This window comes from Hippichthys cyanospilos, chromosome 7 (genome assembly GCF_059441005.1).
Source record: "Hippichthys cyanospilos isolate Australia breed blue-spotted pipefish chromosome 7, RoL_Hcya_1.0, whole genome shotgun sequence".
NCBI classification, from domain to species: domain Eukaryota; kingdom Metazoa; phylum Chordata; class Actinopteri; order Syngnathiformes; family Syngnathidae; genus Hippichthys; species Hippichthys cyanospilos.
The window spans coordinates 11,299,022-11,320,115 of record NC_142375.1 but is presented as its reverse complement, the minus strand read 5'-3'; the positions used below and the strand labels follow the sequence as shown (position 1 = coordinate 11,320,115).

The 21,094-nt window shown below is 40.6% G+C and overlaps 1 protein-coding gene across 3 annotated transcripts in view; it reads left to right on the top strand.

Annotated features, from left to right (window-relative positions):
• The window catches only part of LOC148421057 (receptor-type tyrosine-protein phosphatase delta-like), a 183,574-nt gene that overhangs the window by 141,285 nt on the left and 21,195 nt on the right, over positions 1 to 21,094 (top strand). For 2 of the 3 annotated variants that reach the window (XM_088420393.1, XM_088420392.1), the window contains exons 12-26: positions 802 to 1,071; positions 1,907 to 2,016; positions 2,306 to 2,503; positions 3,427 to 3,552; positions 3,642 to 3,789; positions 3,872 to 4,017; positions 4,210 to 4,354; positions 10,077 to 10,171; positions 10,942 to 11,198; positions 12,074 to 12,167; positions 14,255 to 14,479; positions 14,562 to 14,722; positions 15,317 to 15,328; positions 16,232 to 16,344; positions 17,563 to 17,660. In XM_088420393.1, the coding sequence (XP_088276519.1) occupies positions 802 to 1,071; positions 1,907 to 2,016; positions 2,306 to 2,503; positions 3,427 to 3,552; positions 3,642 to 3,789; positions 3,872 to 4,017; positions 4,210 to 4,354; positions 10,077 to 10,171; positions 10,942 to 11,198; positions 12,074 to 12,167; positions 14,255 to 14,479; positions 14,562 to 14,722; positions 15,317 to 15,328; positions 16,232 to 16,344; positions 17,563 to 17,660 (2,198 nt within the window). Of the gene's footprint in view, positions 1 to 801; positions 1,072 to 1,906; positions 2,017 to 2,305; positions 2,504 to 3,426; positions 3,553 to 3,641; positions 3,790 to 3,871; positions 4,018 to 4,209; positions 4,355 to 5,818; positions 6,122 to 7,058; positions 7,253 to 7,351; positions 7,379 to 8,909; positions 9,028 to 9,143; positions 9,732 to 10,076; positions 10,172 to 10,941; positions 11,199 to 12,073; positions 12,168 to 14,254; positions 14,480 to 14,561; positions 14,723 to 15,316; positions 15,329 to 16,231; positions 16,345 to 17,562; positions 17,661 to 21,094 lie in introns of all 3 variants that reach the window. The other variant, XM_088420391.1, reaches the window with a different exon arrangement.

Genomic DNA, 21,094 nt, shown 5'->3' with positions numbered 1-21,094 from the left:
TGTTGTTCGCCCCGGGGAACTAGAACACACACAACTGGATGTACAGTTTTTAAACACATGAATGTCATAGACTAACAGATGTATACATTTACACAAACAATGCAGTGGTGTGTGTCAATACTTGCAGCGTTCAAAAATATTCAAAGGAGTCTTTGACAGGCTTTTTTTTCCTGCTTTTTCTTTGGAGCTTCCCCTCTTGTCTGTTGCCACGCTCCTCTGTCTAACGTGTTTTCTCTTCCTGTCTCTTCTCTGATATCGGCCATTTTCCTCTCTTTACCCGCCTGCTCCTCTTCCTTTCGCCGCCCCCGTTCTGCCCTAACTCCCTCGACAGAGCTCCGAGAAGGTTGGTACTGTGAAGGCATAGTGTGACTCTATTGAATCTCCGTATTGAGTGTTTCTTTTGGTCGATTAAGAAACCATCTGTGTTGGTGTTTTCTGCCTGGTTCATGTGCTGTGCAGTTTTGTTTTATTTTTTCTGAGTGCATGTGCGTTTCGTTCTACTTTGTTTTGTGGGTATCATTTATATTTTCATGCATAAAATATTTATTTCCTGGTGCGAACACCATAAATAAAACATTTCCATCTCACATGCGCCCATGTGGTGACTTACCTTCCTGTTGGAATGTTTGCTGTCTTTTCTGATTGCCGCGAAACTTCATTTGAAAGCACGTGGCACCCTGAAAACGCATGCACGGGTCCCTATTGTGATCTGCGGTGCTGCACTTTACTCAACAACACACTCATAAATGTCTAATGGTGCTTCCTTTTCTGCCTTTCTGCTTCTATCGCTCCACGGTCCAGTGCGCCGCGTCCCCCCTCGATTCTCTATTCCTCCAGCGGACAGCGAGATCATGCCAGGGGGCAACGTCAACATCACCTGCGTGGCAGTGGGCTCACCCATGCCCTATGTAAAGTGGATGTTGGGAGCGGAAGACCTGACTCCAGAGGATGATATGCCCATCGGCCGTAATGTCTTGGAGTTGACGGATGTGCGTCAATCTAATAATTACACTTGTGTTGCCATGTCAACACTCGGTGTTATCGAGGCCGTGGCACAGATTATTGTGAAAGGTGAGTATCACGCGGGGAAAGAGAGAAAACTACTGGGCGGAGAGACTTGAAGCAAGTAAGAATTGAGGAAAGGGCTTGACCTTGTACCCTATAAGTCTTTCATTCCTTTTGTAATATACTGGGCACTCTGAACCTTTCCATCGAAAACACAACAAAAATAGTCAAAGCCTTAAGTAAAGTAAATTCTTCATAAGAAATAAAGGAATGGCATTTAAAAAGAGATTGTGCAATTAGTCATAAAAGTGTCTAAACTTGTTTTGGTGAGCATTTTATAGGGCTTCAGCCCAGTTAGGTAAATTTAGCTAGAGCCGATCACTCTCAACGGAAGAGCTGTGTGATTCCCCCTAGCCCGCTGGTTTTTAAACTTTTTACAAGTACCCCCTCAAAAATACTTGGCTCGTCAACTACTGCCGTCAAGAATCCAAATCTATAATCCAATAGCAAAGTATGCCGAAATGTTGTGCAGCGTGAACAATAATTTAATCTAATGAAATGGAAAACTGCACCTAAAGATTCAAATGATATGTAGCACACATAGAAATTAAGTATGATGATAACATCGTGCACAGTGTGTACAATAATCTAAGTATGAAATGAAAAACTGACCCTAAAGATTCAAATGATATGTAGCACACATGGGAATTAGGTTAGCTGTGAATCTTCTGTGTTCAAAAGTACATGAATAAATACAATACAATAGAACTGTCTTTAACAATGGTAGTCAACTAGATTTTAAAAACAGTTTAGTCTTGTTTTGGAATGAAGTATTATATTTCAATGAAGTTTGTAAAAGTGTTATAAGTTCTTAAAATGGAACAAACTGCCATGCCTTCAGCTCTCCCAAAGGCCCCTGGTACCCCCGTGGTGACTGAAAGGACTGCAACAAGCATCACTCTCACCTGGGATTCTGGCAACCCTGAACCTGTCTCTTATTATATCATACAAGTAAGTGACAGTTATACAAACACACCGACGTGTGCAAGTTGTTACTGCATCGATTGACTCTAGCAATGTCAAATATGTAGCTGCGTGAAAATGAAACAGAATAACATTAGTTGACGCTATAAAAAAGGCTTCCAGTTTCCCCTGCCGGCATTTATTTGTGTAATGTTGTGTGACCAAACGCTCCGTCCGCAGATCATCCTTCATCTTGTGTCATAAATCATGGAGTGTGTTGGTTTAATGCCGGCGTGTTATTGTGTCTTATATCTTGATGCACTCTCTCTTGCTGCAGCATCGTTCTAAAGGCTCTGAGGACCCCTATAAAGAGATTGATGGCATCGCCACCACTCGCTACAGTGTGGGTGGCCTGAGCCCTTACTCCCATTATGACTTCCGTGTGGCAGCTGTTAACACCATAGGCCAGGGTCCCTCCAGCGACGCGGTCGAGGCTCGCACAGCAGAGCAGGCGCCCTCCTCACCTCCCCGACAAGTAAGGGAAACGCCTCCAACTTTCAAAGTGACTTGTCAGGCATCATAAATCGAATGTAACTGAGTATCAATGTTATATTTTCAATCTTGGCCTTAACGTCGGAATGTGGTATTTAAATCTGTGGTAGTCAAAAGTATGATTTTCTGACAAAGGATACTTTGTATTCATAGTAATCTATTTGCTTCTGAGATGTTATTGTGAACAGATCTTTTTTCTCCTATATCTTTTCTGTGTGTATGGCAGTCCTTCAGATCTTGACACGGGCCAAAAATTCTGCTCCTTATTTCGATTATGGTAAAAGAATAGCTGTCATGGTTGTCATTTATGTTTAAAATAAGATGAACTTTTTGCTGAAATCTGGTTGTGATTCTTTTGTTTTACTACCAACAACTGGTGGAACCCCAGTGGGATAGTTTTTCATGTTCTTCAACCATAGTCGTTGAAGGCCCGATGGCACTACTTTTTTTTCTTTTTAAGCCTTTGATTTTCAACATGATTGCTCCATTGTTTTTTCGTCACTGCAGCTGTGGCGATTAATTGAAGTCATTGCTCACATGACAAAGCAAAAACTCACTCCCAAAATAAGAAACTTTCTCCAGTCAGGGCTCTCCTAATCATTGTATTTAAAGGGATAATTTACTCATTGAGCCATTTTAAGTAATAAACAGTTCATTTTTCATCTGCATTTAATTTGATAACTTGTTTCATGTACAATTGATAGCTTTAATCACACATTTTGCCATTTGCTGTCGACTGAAACTGTAACCACCAATCACGGCTCAGCGTGAACACATCACAAAATATTCACTTTTGACCTCTGAAAATAACTAATTAAGTAATGTATCCTCTTGAACTTAGACAACCTTTAATTTGTGGTCATATAGTCTACTCTCGCTCTTAAGTGATGGCTATTCGGCTGACAGGTCAGAGGTCGCATGCTGAGCACCACAACGGCCATCATCCACTGGGACGAACCAGAGGAACCAAATGGGCAGGTAGTGGGCTACAGGGTGTACTACACCTCGGACAGCACGCTGCCAGTCAACCAGGTATTTATTAATAGCCTGTGAGCGGAGAGTTGTCCTTTCTGTGTCAATGTTTGTGCTCATCCATCGCCTTGTGCTTGGACTCTACGCAGTGGGAGAAGCAGATGGTGCGGAGTGCCAACTTTATCACCATTCAGAGCTTGACTCCCAATAAGACTTATTATATCCGCGTGTTGGCTTTCACCTCTGTTGGAGACGGTCCTCTTTCCCAGGATCTGCAAATTATTGCCAAGACTGGCGGTAAGGCATCAGAATATAGCACATACTGACTTACAAATACTAGGAAATGCGTTTATAATGACCTTGTTTTCCAACGCCTCAGTCCCATCCCAGCCTTCCGAGTTCAAAGGAGAGGCCAAATCTGAGACGAGTATCCTGTTGTCTTGGATAGCGCCACCGCAGGGCGGCCCTGACAACCAGATCACAGGATATGAACTGGTTTATAGGCGGGCGGACGACACAGAGGAGGTGAGCATTGTAGAGGACAAGCTTTGCTCTTTGTTTGTTGACCAGACAATAACTGGACACAATCAAACATCCATTCATTTTCACACAGTGTTTTATCTGTGCCTATTAAAAGAATTTGTATCATAGCTATTACCATTTAGAAAGTCTTGAGCGATGAGTCTCAGTGTTCCTATGTTTTCATGTTCACTTTAGAAGAAAGTGAGCTTTGAGCCAACAACCTCCTACCTGTTGAAAAACCTCAAGCCTTTCTCAGCCTACACTTTCCAACTGGCTGCCCGTAGCAAACATGGCATTGGTGCATATACCAACGAGATTTCCATTGATACACCTCAGACGCGTAAGTGAACTGCATTTTCTAGTGTGTGAATGGAGTGTGTGAAAAGGCTTTATTTGGACAATGCAAAAATAGTGGATATTTGATGGCACTCACTTGAGTGCAACCACCAAGGTCAAACAATGTCTCATTGTGAATACCTATCTCCTATCTGTACCTAAATTCTGTCATTGAAATAAATTAATAGGTCATGAAACTGCTCAAACATTTTATTGTTCCATGCCCCTAAACCAGTGGTGTCCAAACTATGGCTTTCTGGGTGTCCATAAAGTTTTTAAGTGGTCCGTGGCATATGTCAGTTAAAAAAGGCATTTGCTGCTAGTGAAATTGTTTTATATATTGTACAGCTTTTTTCTAAATATGCAAAGCTGCAAATGAACTATTTACAAGCAAACATTTTTCTACGTAACATTGTAGTATTTTTTTCTTTTTTACATGCAAAAATCTCTCTGCTCCAAGACATGATCATATCATCATAATCATGTTAAGATAGACCACTCGTCTATTGGTTCTGAGATTGGTGTAGAGGCAGATAATTTCCTGTGGTTTAAGGGTCTTTGACTACCCCAAAATCTTGTAAAATACTAAACTATTTGACCTTAAGAACATTGTTCAATCAGTACTTAAAAAACAGTAATTCATGAACAATATGAATAACACTGATTTGAATTCGATTTTGTGCTTGATACATTCAAGTGAGAACTTGTCTATTTGGACCTTGCAGCTTGAGCTTTGTGATGCCGATGTGGCTCTTGGAGGAAAAATTTTGGACACACCTGCACTGAACATAACGTTTAAGGGAGGCATGCGTGTTGATTACGTTGTCTCAACTTGTGCATAAGCATTTTTAGTTTGCATTGTTACAAGTAGGCCAACCTAAATTCGGACTTACATTGACCTCAGTTTTGATATTTTCACTAATGTCAATTGTGAATTCCAAAACCTGGCATTGATTCCTTATTGGCTTAAGTTGGTAAAAGTCCTTCCTATTGCTGGATATCAACGCGAGGTCTGTAAGAGTAAAAGTATGGGTGTACAAGGTGAGTGTTTGTAGCTGGAGATGTGATCTCCATCATGGATCAAGGGCTCAGACTTGAGTAAGACAAGTAAGTTCCAGGCAGGTATGTGTGTGTGTTCTAAGCTCTAGTCAGTCTAGTTTGTGTTCCGTCTCTTTGAAGTCATTCACTCTCTATTCATCAGTCAAACAGAAGTCGACACCCATCATTCAGTATCTTTGTTCAGTCATTTTGCTTTCTAGTCAGAGGGCCATTTTTCTTGATAGCTTCTGTTCTCCAGTTTTTTGTTTTCATTTTATGTTTCTTTGTCTTCTGTTCTCTGTCTTGTGTCCGCTCCATTCCATCCCCATTCCTCCACCTCACCCCGATAACAACTTACACACCACCACCACCACCAACTCACACTTACCCAATACAATTCCAACTCTGCCTCCTCAAACTGGCCAACCAGTTCCTTCAGCACCTCCCCAGGACATAACATGCACCAGCCCCACTTCTACCAGCATCCTGGTAAGTTGGGCACCACCACCTGTGGAGTTTCAGAATGGCGTCATTACGGGATACGCCATCCAGTATGCCACTACCGGGGTCAACAAAACATCTAAAAGGATCGATGGAATTCCTACGGAAGGTTCTCCGTATCTCTTGGAAAACCTAGAGAAATGGACCGAGTATGGAATAACCGTGCGGGCGCTGACGGAAGCCGGAGACGGACCTGAGAGTTTACAGCTGATTATTCGCACCGATGAAGATGGTATGTTTTCTTTGGATGTTCTGCCCTGCCGCAATGGCTACCGCTACCCCACTAATACGACTAATGGCCTCCACGCACTTGTGACTAACTCATTGGACAATGCGTTTAATTGTGAACATGATTGAAAACCTTCCCCTTTAACCAACCACCCAAACTGGAAAAACCCTCTTCCCTTGCGAACTGCTTTCCCTCCATCTGCAGCAACCTGTTTTTCCATGCTGATTTTTTTTTTTTAATCAACTTTTCCACTGCTCTCATTTTTACTGCTTTTTGCCCTTTTCCTCTCAAATCCTAGTGTTGGGATTTCCCTTTCTTGGAATAACAAATACTCCTCAATAACTTTGGCTGAACCTTAGCCTTTCCTCACTCCTAATTGCCCTGCCAAATCCCGAACACTTCGGCAGCTGTTTCGAATGTGTTTTAACCACGTTTCATCAGTGTTTTCCTCATTTTGTCATATTTGCAGCAATATTTTGACTATTCCTACTTAATGGGTGATACTCCCAGCGTTCCTACAATAACACTGACTCCAGTTTTATGGGGGGAGAAGTGTAGTTCTTGGCAGCACAAGAGAGGTTTTTTTTTCTTGATAACAGTATTTTCTCTTTGACTGTCTGCCACTGTTTATCTGCCCATGGCGACAAATCCCTTTCTATCTGCCATTCTTATCTTTCTCTACATTTGCTTCTTATCCGCCACTGCTTTTTCCTCCATGTTTTTCCTCGAGCACCCACATGTTTTTCTTTTTTTTTTTTAAACTATTCCAACCTTTTTTCCTACTGAAAATGTAGACTTTTTGGATGGCTGCATTTTTACATCAGTTTTTGTGTATTTTTCTGCCCCCAATCTATTTTTAATGAAAAAAAATACTTCCGCGCTGACGTTTAAGTGCCCATCATCAGTGACCCTTGACCTCTATCCCAAAATGCATTTATAGTTCCAAGTGGTCCTCCTCGAGGGGTGGACGCAGAGACAGTGAACGCCTCAGCCATTAGGGTGAAATGGCGAGCGCCAGCTCCTGAGCTGCAGCACGGTCAAATCCGGGGCTACCAAGTCCACTACGTGAGGATGAATTACGGCGAACCTCAGGGTCAGCCCTCCATCAAGGACATCCTTATAGAGGACTCACAGGTAACACCGCCAGTTGAAATTCTATGAAATTCCATTCACAATGTTATTCACCTTGAAATAATATTTACATTTTTCTGTCCTTTTTTTGTCCATGCTTAGTGGGAACATGACCAGTCAGCTCAATATGTGAGTAAATATTGTTTTAACATTGTTAAATAATCAGAGGAATAAAAAATGAGCTGTAAATCTGTCATGAGAATGTAGTTTTAAATGTCCTCCAATTATTGCAGGGCATTATGTGTTATAGTTCTTGGAGGTGTCTTTGGATGGATGAATGCAGAGATGACCAAAAACAATATACACTCCCCTAAAAAAGTATTGGAACAATGAATCTCATTATGAGACATAAGTGTAACATGTTAATTTCCTCTGGGGTCAGACTCACACAAAATCTTATGCTTGCTGACATGTTGAAGGGCATTCAAATTGATTTCTACCTTTTGCTTTTCCATAAAACACATCAGAGTGCAACAAATTAAACATTCATTTTTAGCAAAATGGTAAATAGAGATTCTGCAGTGTGGAATGTCTTTTTACTAATTCGGGTAATTGGAGTGTAAAATCTACACTATAGGGCATCCAAAGAGCTTCATGGAGCCTCATATTCACTTATTTGAAGAAATTATTTATTGAAACAGTGTATACATCTGAAAAAATGTTTGCTGGTTTTGTTTAAAATGGCTTACTCTTAACCACTGGGAACCAGGCCAACGGTAAAAAACAGACTGGGGGGTGTTATATTCTTTTGGTCCTGTATTAAATCCATCCATATTGTGTCAAACCAGCCTCTTATAGCTAACGCTAAACCAGCTGGGAGGTTTGTCTTTCTGGTCCAACATCCAAGTTGGCAAACTCTCTGTTCTTCCCTATAACTTTGTGTGAGGCGAACAGCAAAGTAACAAAAAAGGTGGTGCTATACTGCCGAGATTCAATAACGTACTGCTTACCAATCAGTCTGATGCTCATTTGTTGGTTAACACACACCTCTGAGCTCTCGCTTGGTTGTCCTGCTTGCCTTTAAACAATGCATGTGCAATTCCCACATACTGAGTCGCCATTCAGTGTGTGCAACAATATGTCATTATTTTTTCTTATTCCAATTAGAAAACTTGTCAATTTCATTTTTTACAGCCACCTCATATCTCAATTCTAACCGTGCACTGCTCTAATTTCCATGAAAGGAATAGTTATACTTATTTTTGAACAGAAGATCGCAAGCTTTTGTTTGGACCCACCAATTTTCATCCAATCAAAAAATATTTCAACATATGACTATGTCCTGATATAGCCTACTACGTTGCTTACCCAAACAGTAAATAGTCAAGTCAAATTTATTTATATAGCCTTTAATCACAAAAGCATCTCTAAGGGATTCACAAATACGACTGTCTTATTGATGTGTATCAGATCCAGATGTGCTATAAATATCTGGAACTTAAAGCTGAACTGTTAATCACTCGGACTGGTAATCTTTTAATGCCCAAGTCCAAATGAGTAGCGAGATGAACAATCAAAGCGCAAAGTATACACTTGGAAAATTTAACAGTATGAAGAGTTCACCCACTGTATGATCTTTAGTTTTGGACATTGTAGCATTTATTTGAAGTAGCCAACATTGCAAAACGTTGGCGCTGACAGAGCACTTACTGTCTTGTAGGAGGCACTTCTTGGAGACTTGACTGCAGACACTTCCTACTCCATTTCAGTAGGAGCTTACACTGCCAAGGGAGATGGCGCCCGCAGCAAACCTGTTGGCGTCTGCACTGCTCTGCCGCGTAAGTTATGGAAATACAATAATTCATTAATGCCATATGCATGCTCAACTACGATTGCTGAATTGTGGGAGGGGACTAGACGGCTCACCCTCTTTTCTCCTCGTTCCTTTTTGTAGTGCCTGAAAAGCCCAAGTTAATGGTTAGCGCGACTGACTCTGGCACCGCTCTGCTTCAGTGGTACCCACCGCCAAATCCCCCAACACCTCTCCTGGGATACCGCCTCACCTTCGGACGTGTTGATGTCCTTCCCTTCACCGTGGTGGAGTTCCCCACCAAGGAGAACCGCTACACAGCTCAGGACATCCACAAAGGGGCCAACTATGTGTTCAGACTGTCTGCTCGTAACAAAATGGGTTATGGAGAAGAGGCAGTTAAAGAAGTGACCACGCCTGAAGGCACCCCAACCGGATATCCCGAAAATATCATCTCAGAGGAGATTTCTGCCAACTCTCTACGCTTGACGTGGAAATCAGTTCCACTCATCGAGCAAAATGGAAAAATTGTCAAGTACTCAGTGCTGTACAAGGATATAAACAGTCGGGGCAATTCCTCCGAAGTTGTGGTGCCCACTCCAGGCTCGAGTGTTTTGTTGGAGGGTCTGAGTGCCGATACTGTGTATGATGTCAGGGTGTGCGCGTTCACAACTGTTGGGCCTGGTCCATACAGCCCCAGTGCCCAGTTTAGGACGCAGCGGCTAGACGAAGGTAGGATTCACACTCAGTCCCTTATAACTCACCTTCATCCTTCAGAAGGGCAGACAAAATTTCCCACTTAGCACCCCAACATGTACATAATCACACATACATCTGATTACATTCTAAGTGTCCTTTTTCATTGTCTTGTCACTGTACTCTTAGACAAAACATCCTTTTCCCAAAGCAAGGTAAGATTCTTGGGTCTGTCCAGTCAATCTGATTGAATGCTGACTCAAGCAAATATGAGAAGATGGCTTGTACTAAAGACTAATACACAGGTTCACCTTTCATCCGGGGCTGAAGCAAAAAAAGAGTTGTTCAAGTTAATATCTTTTTATGTGTCTTTTCCCTTAGTTTTTGCCACCAACTTCAGAGTGAAGGCCGCCATGAAGAATTCTGTTCTGTTGTCCTGGGAGGTCCGTGACAAGAATCCTACCCAGCCTTTCACTGTAAGTTTTAAGGGTGTGTCCAGTAATGATTATTCGATCTTGACACATGAGGTGTGACATAAATTCAAGGATGGTTCATTTTTTTACACACACAGATACATCTTCCATTCTAGTGATTGATGTGTCCATGAATCAAAGCAAGCAAAATATTAATCAAAATAAATAAGAGAGTAGCAGTTGTTGTCAACATGCTGTTTTGTAGAAAAAAGGCACTTTTCTTACAATCAAAACTTAATAAATGTATAAGAAATGACACTTTAAGGTCGCCATTTGCCATTGTGTCCTGTATATTTCTGCGCATTCCTTGCACGGCTATAGGTAGCAGCAGAAATCACTGTTAATAAAATAATTTGAACCGATAATTGTTTTGAATTGGAAATCGATTCTGAATTGGATTTTAGGCCGATAAATCAGAAACCAAACAAATCGTGGCAGATTTTCACCACTAGTAACCAGAGCGAGCATCGGAACCTAGACCAGACTCAGTCTCAATCTGACTGACCCGGAAAGAAACCAGAGGACATCTTGAGAACTGAGAGTCCTGACAAGGTCTCACTTAGAACCTAGATCTAAAACAGATACATCAAAGAACAAACCAGTCACAGCCAGTTACAACAGTAAATACAGGATTCAAACGACAAAGCCGATAAATACCTAAAATGTTCAAAGGTAGCAAATACATGAACTGTAGCAACTAATATCATAACAATGCTATGTTGTCAGTTCGGCCTGCTGTTTAAGCATAAATCAAACGCCTGCTTCATTTTCAGATCCTGTATGGAAAGGGCCAGTCGGTGGAGGTGGACGGGAAGCAGACTCAGAAGCTGATCACTGGTTTGCAGCCCGACACCTTGTACTCCTTCTTGCTTACCAACCGGGCCAACAGCGCCGGGGGCCTGCAGCACCGCGTCACCGCCACAACTGCTCCCGACATCCTGAAAAGCAAGCCCATCGTGCTGGGAAAGACCAACGCTGATGGCATGGTGACTGTACAACTGCCATCTGTGCAGACGACGGCTAAAGTCAAGTAAGGATGACCCACTCAAGAGGCATGAACGTGCTATAATACAACAGAGATACTCCAGTTACGTTATAATAGATTCAACGTCTCCATTGGCCCTTTGAGCTAATTCCGTCATTCCCCTTTGCATCCTGTCTTACATTTATTAGCCAAACAGGAGGGATTTCTCTCTTCGAGCTGGCGGCCTTGCAATTCTTCCAACTCCCACAGCAGACAGGGCAAAAGCACAAAGCTCGTAATCTCTTTCAAACCCAGAATAAATACAGAGAACCAGTGCACTCCTTAGAACTCCGCTGTAAATCTCTGCATGAGTCATTCCAATGCAACACACACTGGTTGTAGTTTCTCTCCACCATGTCACTATTTTGCTCTCATTACACACATTCTGTTTCGATCAAAGATGTAGACCCAACCCGTAATCAGCTGCATGTTTCATTTCATTTCTAAAATACATCATCAGCAATTCCACTCTGAGAGCATATCTTGCTCGTCTTACTGCTGCAAATTCAACATTTCACCACATTTGATGTAATGCCAGTTAGGTTATTAAGTGGGAGCAGCAAGCGGCGAAGTGAGTCATGCACTGGGGACACATTTATCATTTTAGTGTGAGTGCCCTCATGGCTTGGCAGAAGCTATCGGTGCTCCAACTGGAAAAAAAAAAAAATGCACTTTTAGTTTCGTTCCCTACATGGCTCTTATCACATGGACACTCCTTTGGCTACACCTGCATAGCAAATCCATTACAAGGGCAAGATGGTACTTATACATAAAATAAATAAATAAGGGTCCTTTTTCACTCACACTGTTTCTAACTAAACAATTTTTTTAGAAACACCACATCTAATTCAGAGTCTGTTCATTTTAACTCTGTTTTTCAGGGGTTATTACTTGGTGGTGGTGCCACTGAAAAAACAACGAGGGGGGAAGTTCTTGAATCCTTGGGAGGATCCAGACCAGATGAACTTAGATGAGGTAGAATCACTCTAAGGTTTATACCAAATTACAAGTCATTGGGAATTGAAAAAGGTTGGATGTCAACTTTTCGCTTCTATTTAGCTTTTCAAAGATGCTGCCTTTTTCATTTGGAATGATATCTCAACTCAAGGGCAACACATCTAAAGTATTTTGCTCAAAATCATCTTTACAATTAATTCCTGTGGTAACACAGTAGCTACAACATCCTTCCAAAAACACTCACTATGCTTCAAACTTTCCAAGAGCTTTGAGTCACAGGGTTAAGGTTATTTACTGTACAGTTGATAGAGAGAGCACATGCTCGTTCTGTCAACTAAAATAAAATAGACCTCAAAATAGCAGTGTCTTTAGTAACGTTATATCAAATTTCACCACAATTAACGTAAAATTTGAAAAAAAAAAAAAATTAAAAAGAAAAAAAAGAATGAAGCCTAAACCTGACACAAATTAAAGTTATTGACAAGGCCCTGGCCGAAATCCAATTTAGAAAGATGGCTGTGTACAAGAGATGCCCTTTTCATCCCTGCAGCACTAGTGCAAGGAAGAGTCGCCAAGTAATTGCAAAAACAAAATGTCACATCAGGAAGGTTCATCCCCAAAAGAGTGAATATTTCAATTAAAGAACTCATTTAATAAAGTTTAGTTTAGACGTATACAAACCAGTGCGTCGTTACTAACAATTTTCTAGTTTGCCTGATGATGATTTATTTACCTTATTTACGATGTGCTCTGAAGAGACCATTGATAGTTTGCTGATGATTTGTGGGCTGCTAAACCGTTTGTATTGAGAAAATAATGGTTTACAAGGGGCAGCGCGGTTCGCTATTGGGTCCTGGTGATACTCCTTAAAGAGACCATTGATACTTAGATAATGGTTTGTAGGATCCTGGAGAGTTTATATTTAAGAAATTATGGTTTACATGGTGCATTGCAGTAGTCAGAGCACATTGTAGTTGTCAGAGTAGTCAGCCTTAGTGTGTGGAGCTATATTGCTTTCCCTGTGGGTGTTATCCAACTTCACCGTTAGTGTATAATTAAAGACTCTAAGACTGTATTTTCAATAGGGTGAATGTGAATGTGTGCCCTAATTAAATAACCCCATGGTTATATCTGTATAAATACAGGGGTGTACATATCTTTTCAAAAAGTATTCTTTCAAAAGTTTCAGAAGTTACGGCTATAGTTTACACAGTTTGCTCAGGACTCAGTTTCATCAGTTAAAGGAATTTATAGGTAAATTCTCCTTTACTGTAAAGTGGCAACATATACGATCGCCTTCATACATTCACAAGTATGAGACGCAGCCTCGACGGCCAGTCCAAGCCGCCTCAGTAAACAAATAGGAAGACATGAGACGTGCATGTTTAGGTGCATGAAGGGAGACAAGGAAACTATTACAGCGAGATTGCGTTGTTCCTGCAAATTGCGTCACCACCTAGCAAGAGGGCAATTGGCTATTTCTCCTCGACTAGCTTGTTTGTTAGCAATAAGTTGCGCTACGTTCACATGCTCTTTTCATGCGTACCTGCATACCAGTTATGTGTACCTGTATATATATTATACAGTATATTGTGTGTGTGTGTGTGTATGTGTGTATATATATATATATATATATATATATATATATATATATATATATATATATATATATATATATATATATATATATATACACATAGTGCATTTTCACAAAGAAAGTAGTCGAAAGTTAATGAATTTGGAATTTTTATAAAATATAATCTCCTTGAGTATGCCACTTTTGTTTCCCAGCAGCAAAAGGTTCAAAGTGTAATTGAAAATTGAAACATTCAAAAAGCTGAAATGTGTTAATATTTGAGCTACCTCTATTTATTATACATCATTTTTAAAGGGAATTAAATAAGCCGGGTTTTGTGAAAACACATTTATATACAGTGTTTCTCTGCAGCACCTCAAATGCTAATGTCTCATCTCAATTTACTCACAAATACGTATTCTGTTCACACTTTGTAAATGATTGTTTGTCATCAGTTCTGTATATACAGCTTTAAATGTTTCAACATGTCAAAACGTACACATTGTTCTGTGTTGTTCTTCCACATCAGTTGCTGAGAGAGATTAATCGAACCAGCGTGAGCCGGGCCCTCCGTATTCGCAGACAAGCAGGGCAATCAGATCCCAGAGCATACGTCAGCGCAAACTTTAAAAGCCTCCCCCCGGAGTTCACGCTCGGTGACGGGCAAAACTACGGCGACTTCCGCAACCGTCCACTGCAGAATGGCCAGGAATATGTGTTCTTCGTGCTCGCCTTGCTTGACCTTTCAGAGAATGTACGTTCTAAGCGCGACCCTCAACGTTCATTCACAGATTTTAGATTTTTACAATCATATACAATCACACGCTCTTCCACAGACCATGTTCTCCACTAGCCCGTATTCTGATCCCGTGACATCATCTGGTGTGGACCCACAACCCATCGTTGATGAGGAAGAGGGACTCTTATGGGTTGTCGGTCCCGTGTTGGCCGTTATCTTCATCGTGTGCATTGTCATCGCCATCCTTCTCTTCAAAAGGTAAGCACAGCATGCTATGTACTTCATCTGAAAAAGTGATAGACTGAGTCGATCCATTCTAAGGTAGATTTGACATCTGCACAGCTTTCAATAACTTTGTTCCATGTCAGAGTTAGTTCTGAAATCAAATCTGATCTTTCAATCTGCTTCTGGGTTTACTAACAGTGAGGGAGACTTTGTCTCGCCAATTAAACGGGAGCTCGATATGTTTATCCAACATTATCACTGTTTATGATCATTATCAGGCCTCCCGGCTCAAGCTTCGCTAATGCACATGAATAATTGCTGCAGCAGATGTGGTACAGGAAAATGAATATCCGTGATGCTGATGAGCTAAAGTTCAGGACGATCACCGGACATTAGCGAGCACCTTGAGGCTGAGCTGCGCCGTGTCAAGTGATGTTTTGAATATACATGCAACCATCTGAGATGCTTTTATAATGCAATGATAGGATGATGGATTCAGATTGCAGCCTCTTGTTATTTTAATAATAAATAATTAGAAAGAGGAAGTACAGTAATCGAAACCAATGATAACGTTGTCCATCTTTATCTATTCCTTTTATGTGTGCCGCTTCTCCCGTCGGGGTTCAGCAAACCTGACAGGTAACGCAACCTCAAAGATTTTGTGTATTTGTCTTTTAAATCCATTAAACACTCATTTCTATTAAACACCATTCTATACAGAGTCAATCAAATTTGAATATGTCAATCGAGTAAATCAAAATTGCAGTTCAGTTGAAAGTGTAGCCTGCCTGCAGCTATCATTTTGACAGTCCAGTCTTTCCAAAATAATAGTTTACCTCATTTTTTTTATTTGAGTGAATGAATATGAAACTTCTAATATAAATGTTTGATAACAAGTTGACAAGTAATGCAAGTAATTGTTTTTTGTATTTTTTGACACACTGCTAGTCTCTCAGCATTCACACAACAGCCGTTCGAACAACACCAAATGCTGGGCGATAATATTGATATATCATATATATCGCGATATGAAATGACGCAATACGCGTTTTGCAATATGACCTTCACTTCCAATATATCGGTTTTCAAACGCCTTATTTTCGTAACATTTTGGGGTTTTTTTTTAAACCGTCCTCTCTGGAGTGGCTTTCGTATCACGATTTTTGTCATATTATGAATCGTGTTTTACATGTAAATTATTCCAAGCGCTTCAAAAACATCACATTAAATGTTACAATACATTACCTTTCGAGTGAGGCGATGTGGCGGCAGAGGAGGACAAACAACACAGAAACACACAGGTTTGTTAATATGTATGCCAGAGATTTTTTTTTGTTTTTTTTTTTATAAACATTGCCCAATATATCGGTATACGTATCGCAATACACTTTTAAGACCCAATAATCAGCACTAAACAACACTATGACAGTTGAGTTCAGTATTGACATGCATTATACTACTTTAAATGATACTTTTTTTGTTTTTATCCAGTGCAAAAGTGACTCAAGGTCGCGTGTAAAACTTGTCTGATGTTATTCCCAGGAAACGAGCCGAGGCCGAGGGCAGGAAGGGCAGTTTCCCCTGCAGCAAAGCCATGTCGTCTCACCATCCCACTGACCCGGTGGAGCTGCGTAGAATTAATTTCCAGACTCCAGGTAGGCATTTCTGTGCAGACTCTTCTTTCAGTGGAGTTTTTGTCACCATATTTTGGTTTTCTGTAACTATGCTATTGTTTCCTTTTCAGCCTACCGTGTTTCAGTGTACCGTGGTTATCAGCGTTTGTCAAGTTAGTTGGTTTCATAGTCCACCATAGATTTGCTGTCATCGTTTTCCTCCTCACCAGTTCATTTCTGTCATTCTTTTGAGCTTTCTGTGCTCCTTATAGAGGTCATGCTAACTAACGTTCATCCCACATAGGATGAAGCAGCTTGAATTGACAACTTATCATCAATAAGCTTTTTTTGTACAGTGGCACTTCTAAATTTGAATGCACTTTTTTTCAAGCACACTGGTTGGCCGTTGTATTGTTTATTTTTAGAAACAATAAACAAAACAAAAAATCTAGGATCTAGAATGAACTCTAGACTGTACGTAGTCAAAACTTTGGACATGATCATTAAGAAGGACCAATTGTAATGCTATTTAAACTATTTGTCAACCTTCTCTGTTTGCAGCCATTCCAGCTCGCAATTAGCCAGCTATTGTGTAAAATAGACCCCGATTAAAATGTAATACAGAAAAATATTAACAATTGAATCCCCCAAATCCTGAAAACACTAAAAGCAAAGAGGATAGGGCACGACCCCTCCCCCCTTCAACGAAATGCTGTACATACAAAATAAATAAATAACATACAAAGTATTGGAAATGAAGTGAAAGGGGTTCTATGTTGAATGGACAACCACAATCAGACAGTTTCAATCAAAACTGATGGCGATTACATGTACATGAAACATACTTGCTTGGTGCTCTTCCTGAAAGAAGCAATTATAGTGTTCGACATAAGGGGCAATCAAATTTAGAGGTTCTACTGTATTTTCTTAAAAATGTTTTTTTTTCCCCCCACATTGTTAAATTTTTAACTGTCTGCGCCAGAGCCTTTTTTTAATCTCCACCAGCCGTGTTGCATCGACTTAAAGGACATGTTTTTGTGCCTCAGTAACTTTCCAAACACGCACATTGTTCTTTCTTTCTGCTTTGGAGAGAGAATGGTCACTTAACAAAGAAACTTTCATTCGCTTTCCCCGTCGTGACTGTGGTCACACAAAAAAAAAGCGAGGATCTTAACTCTCAACATTTTCCTTTCCAAAAACAAGTGGAGTTGTACATGTTCCAAAACGGCTTTTTTTTTTTTCTGTCCTTGTACTCGGCAGGCATGGCAAGTCACCCACCCATCCCCATCTCTGAGCTGGCAGATAACATTGAGCGCCTCAAAGCAAACGACAATCTCAAGTTCTCACAAGAGTACGAGGTAGGAATGTCAATCGTTTACCCCTGTGAAGCAATAAGTTGACAAGCGTGTCTGGTCCACATTCATGTTAAATTGGGACCAAGAGTTCTTGCCCACTTTTAACTTTGGATGCAATCCTCTCAGACCTTTCTCACTTTCTTGTATGTACTATGCGGACAAATTGAGCAGTGCGGGAGCAGCATTAGCCCAGGCTGTAGGCAATTTATTTTCTCTGTCATGTCAAGTGTCGATGTATCAATGTAAACATAGCTACCAGCTGTGAAAAATAAAAAAGTACAAAACGACATAGAAGTTACTACATTATGCCCATGAGGTTCAGTAGAAAAGCTAGATCTGATCCTCTTTATTCCTATGCCTCAACTGTGAGACAGTGCGCAAACAAGTGGACGTGTAGCTGGAAAGATGAGTTCATTCAAACCCAGCACTCCTTACGACAGTCTTACTACAGCTAATCTGTGGAGTTTTGCTCATCTGAGCTGGAGGGTAAGATGTAGTGGAAAAAAGTTGATGTGCCAGAAAAAAGAAAAAAAACTGACTGCAATTTTGGAACCTGCCTGCCAATTTTTGTTTAATTCAGCACAAAAATCTATCTTGGAACAAAATGTGTGTGTGTGTGTGTGTGTGCGTGTTTTTATTATTAGTAGTATTATACTGTTACCCAATTATAGTAGTTATCAGCCCTAAATCTCACCTTACCATTACGTAACGTTCCATTTAGGGAGGATCCCTTCTATGTTGTCAACGCGTAAAGCAAGTATAATAGAGGATGCTTGACTGAGTTTTCTGTGAATGACCTCTGACCTCACTTGTCTTCTTCTGGTTGAACGCACATGGAGCAAAATACTGTAGCAAGTATTCCCAGAAGAGTGGGAAATGTAAGTGGGGAAAGCAGGTTTTGTAATGGCTAGATGTCCCTTTACTTTTGTCCCTGTAGCATACAGTATATTGATCAAAGCGATGCAAGATTAAGCACATTTCCCATTCTGCTGCCGTGCTCTTATCCACGCTGCCCAAAGATGGAAATTGAAAATGCAAGGCTCAAGGAAAGTTTGCTTACAGCCAGATTGTTATCCGGTCCACTGGTGCAGAAACAAGAGCGGCAGATAGAAATATAAAGGCACTGCAGCCTCACCCCTAGACGCATCGAGCCAGTCAGTATGTGCTCGGCTGAAGTTTTTCATGCGCCGCAGTCGATGTCCGTCACTAAGAGGCCTCCCCGAAAAACTGGCAGTTTAGCAAATAGAGCTAGCCTCACAATTAGCTCCGCGGAGAGATATTAGCCCAGGTTTTTGGATCAAGGCTGGATTGAGTGATGGAGCCATGAGCCTCTAATTGGCTCCCGCACGAGAGCGGGCAATGGTGTGTGGCGGTCGTATAGAGGGAAGACAAGAGCACATTGTAGAAAAAAGCAGCTTGAGGATGTTGAAAACGCTTTGGGAGAGGGCACGGAGAAGGATGGACGGGCCGGCGGAGGAAGCAGCCGTGCGGTTTGAACCTCCTGGCTTTCTCCGCATGACTGTGCGCTTTGTTCGCCAGCGAGCCCCTAACGAGCGAGCGGGAGAGATGGATGGCCGCGGCATTGAGGGGGAGAACAGAAATGATTGCGGTCAAATAATCAGACACACATGATATTGGGCAGAGCAACGGGATCAGTCTGAAACACACATGCACCAGCGCACAGTACCACCCCTGTCCATTTTCCCCCAACCGAACCATAATTATGTGTCGTATAATATTCACAATTGCTAAATTGCGCTGGCTCTCTCGTCCTCATTTTTCTCCATTGACAGCTCCATAATGACCTCATGTCTGCCTCTCCCTGCTTGCAGAAGATGCTTCCACTGTAATTACCCTCCAGGAACTTAATGTGTTGGTCTAACACAACTATCCTCTCATTTTTTTGGAGCGTGTATCACGTTTCTTTCCTCCTTCTTTTTTCTGTTGACAGTGGAAAGTCCCTGCATCGTTTCTGTTCTTTTCCTTGAAATTCAAGAACCCGTTTGGCCGGCGTTTCTTTTAGCGTTGGCTTTGATGGCCAGTTGTGGATTGCAATTGGACAAAATGAAACTGTACTGAGTTCTGTGATTGAATATGCAGGCTCCCCACCTGTCGCTTAAAGTCAGCCGGGATAAGCTCTTCTTCACCTATAACTCTCAGAACAACGAGAGCAGTAAACGGATGGATAAAAAGTGTGATGCACTATGTTAATTAAACCATCATAAAACACAAACTCACCAGCCATTGAGGTATTCCCATTCTGTCATGCTCCTCATTATTTGTGTTTTTATTCATTGACTTGATTTTTAATTAGCTTTATCAGAGAGGCGGGATATAAAAGTTATCATCTTGATTTATTTTAATTGTTATTGGTGGTGGTGTTGTGCTTATTTTATTATGTCAGTAAATATGCAATGCAGGCATACCAATGTTTTTAAATCATTGCATTTCTGTTCATCGCATCATTAAAGAAACCATTAATTAATTCAATCCCAAACACATAAATGAAGTTTTTTTAAAAGTCCGGATGTTCAATCCAAGACACTTACTTGCATTTTGAAAATGAGGTAAATGAGGGGCTAAAATGGCTGGTATAAATGAATTCATAACTGAAGTAATCAATTGACTCTTTTGGGATTGAATGAGTTATTCTCAACACGTTCTCACAATTTTGAAAATTGGTCAAAAAATTGTCAAAATACCACTCATGTGTGGACTGATTAAAACATTTTTCAAGGACTTTGAAATTTACTCAACATATTCTTTAGCAAATTGTGAAAGGAAGTTTCAGCCCAATGGCAGCGACATGCTAATGAATTGCAAAAAATATTAAAGAAATACTTCAGAAAGTATCAAAAATATACTGTGCCTGGCACTGGTGAAATTGTGTCTCATAAGCAACGTGACAAGATTTTCCAAATATGTCAGTCTGTCAAATTGTTGAGTCTGGTTAGACTGGCCTCTTCAAATCAAGTACGTACATATAACAGGAATTTTCTAATTCTAATTATTTGTCTGGAGTAATTGATGTAGAGTTTATGTTTTTGTGTTTAAAAAAATGCCATTTTGTAGTGTATTTTTATGTTTATAAAAAAATCTGGTCAAAAACTTGAAATTATATAACGGTTTAACTTGTTGAGTTTCAGTTAAAAATATTCGTCAAGGGTTTCTCCAAGTGGAAGCGTCAAACTTACAATATTTTGAATGCCTCATGCACTAAATGCTTGACTTAAATAGTACCAAGGCAACTTTTTTTATGATAAGAGCAGTGTGGGTCATAAAAGCAGTATGTCAAGTCATCAATTGTTTGTTTTCTTGAATTTATGTGTTCTGGATAGTTTTAGAAGTACTAGTTCTGTTATTAAAAAAAAAAAAAATCCACAAAGATGTAAGGAACGTCATGTTGCTAACTTAATAATATATGTTTGTATTATTCT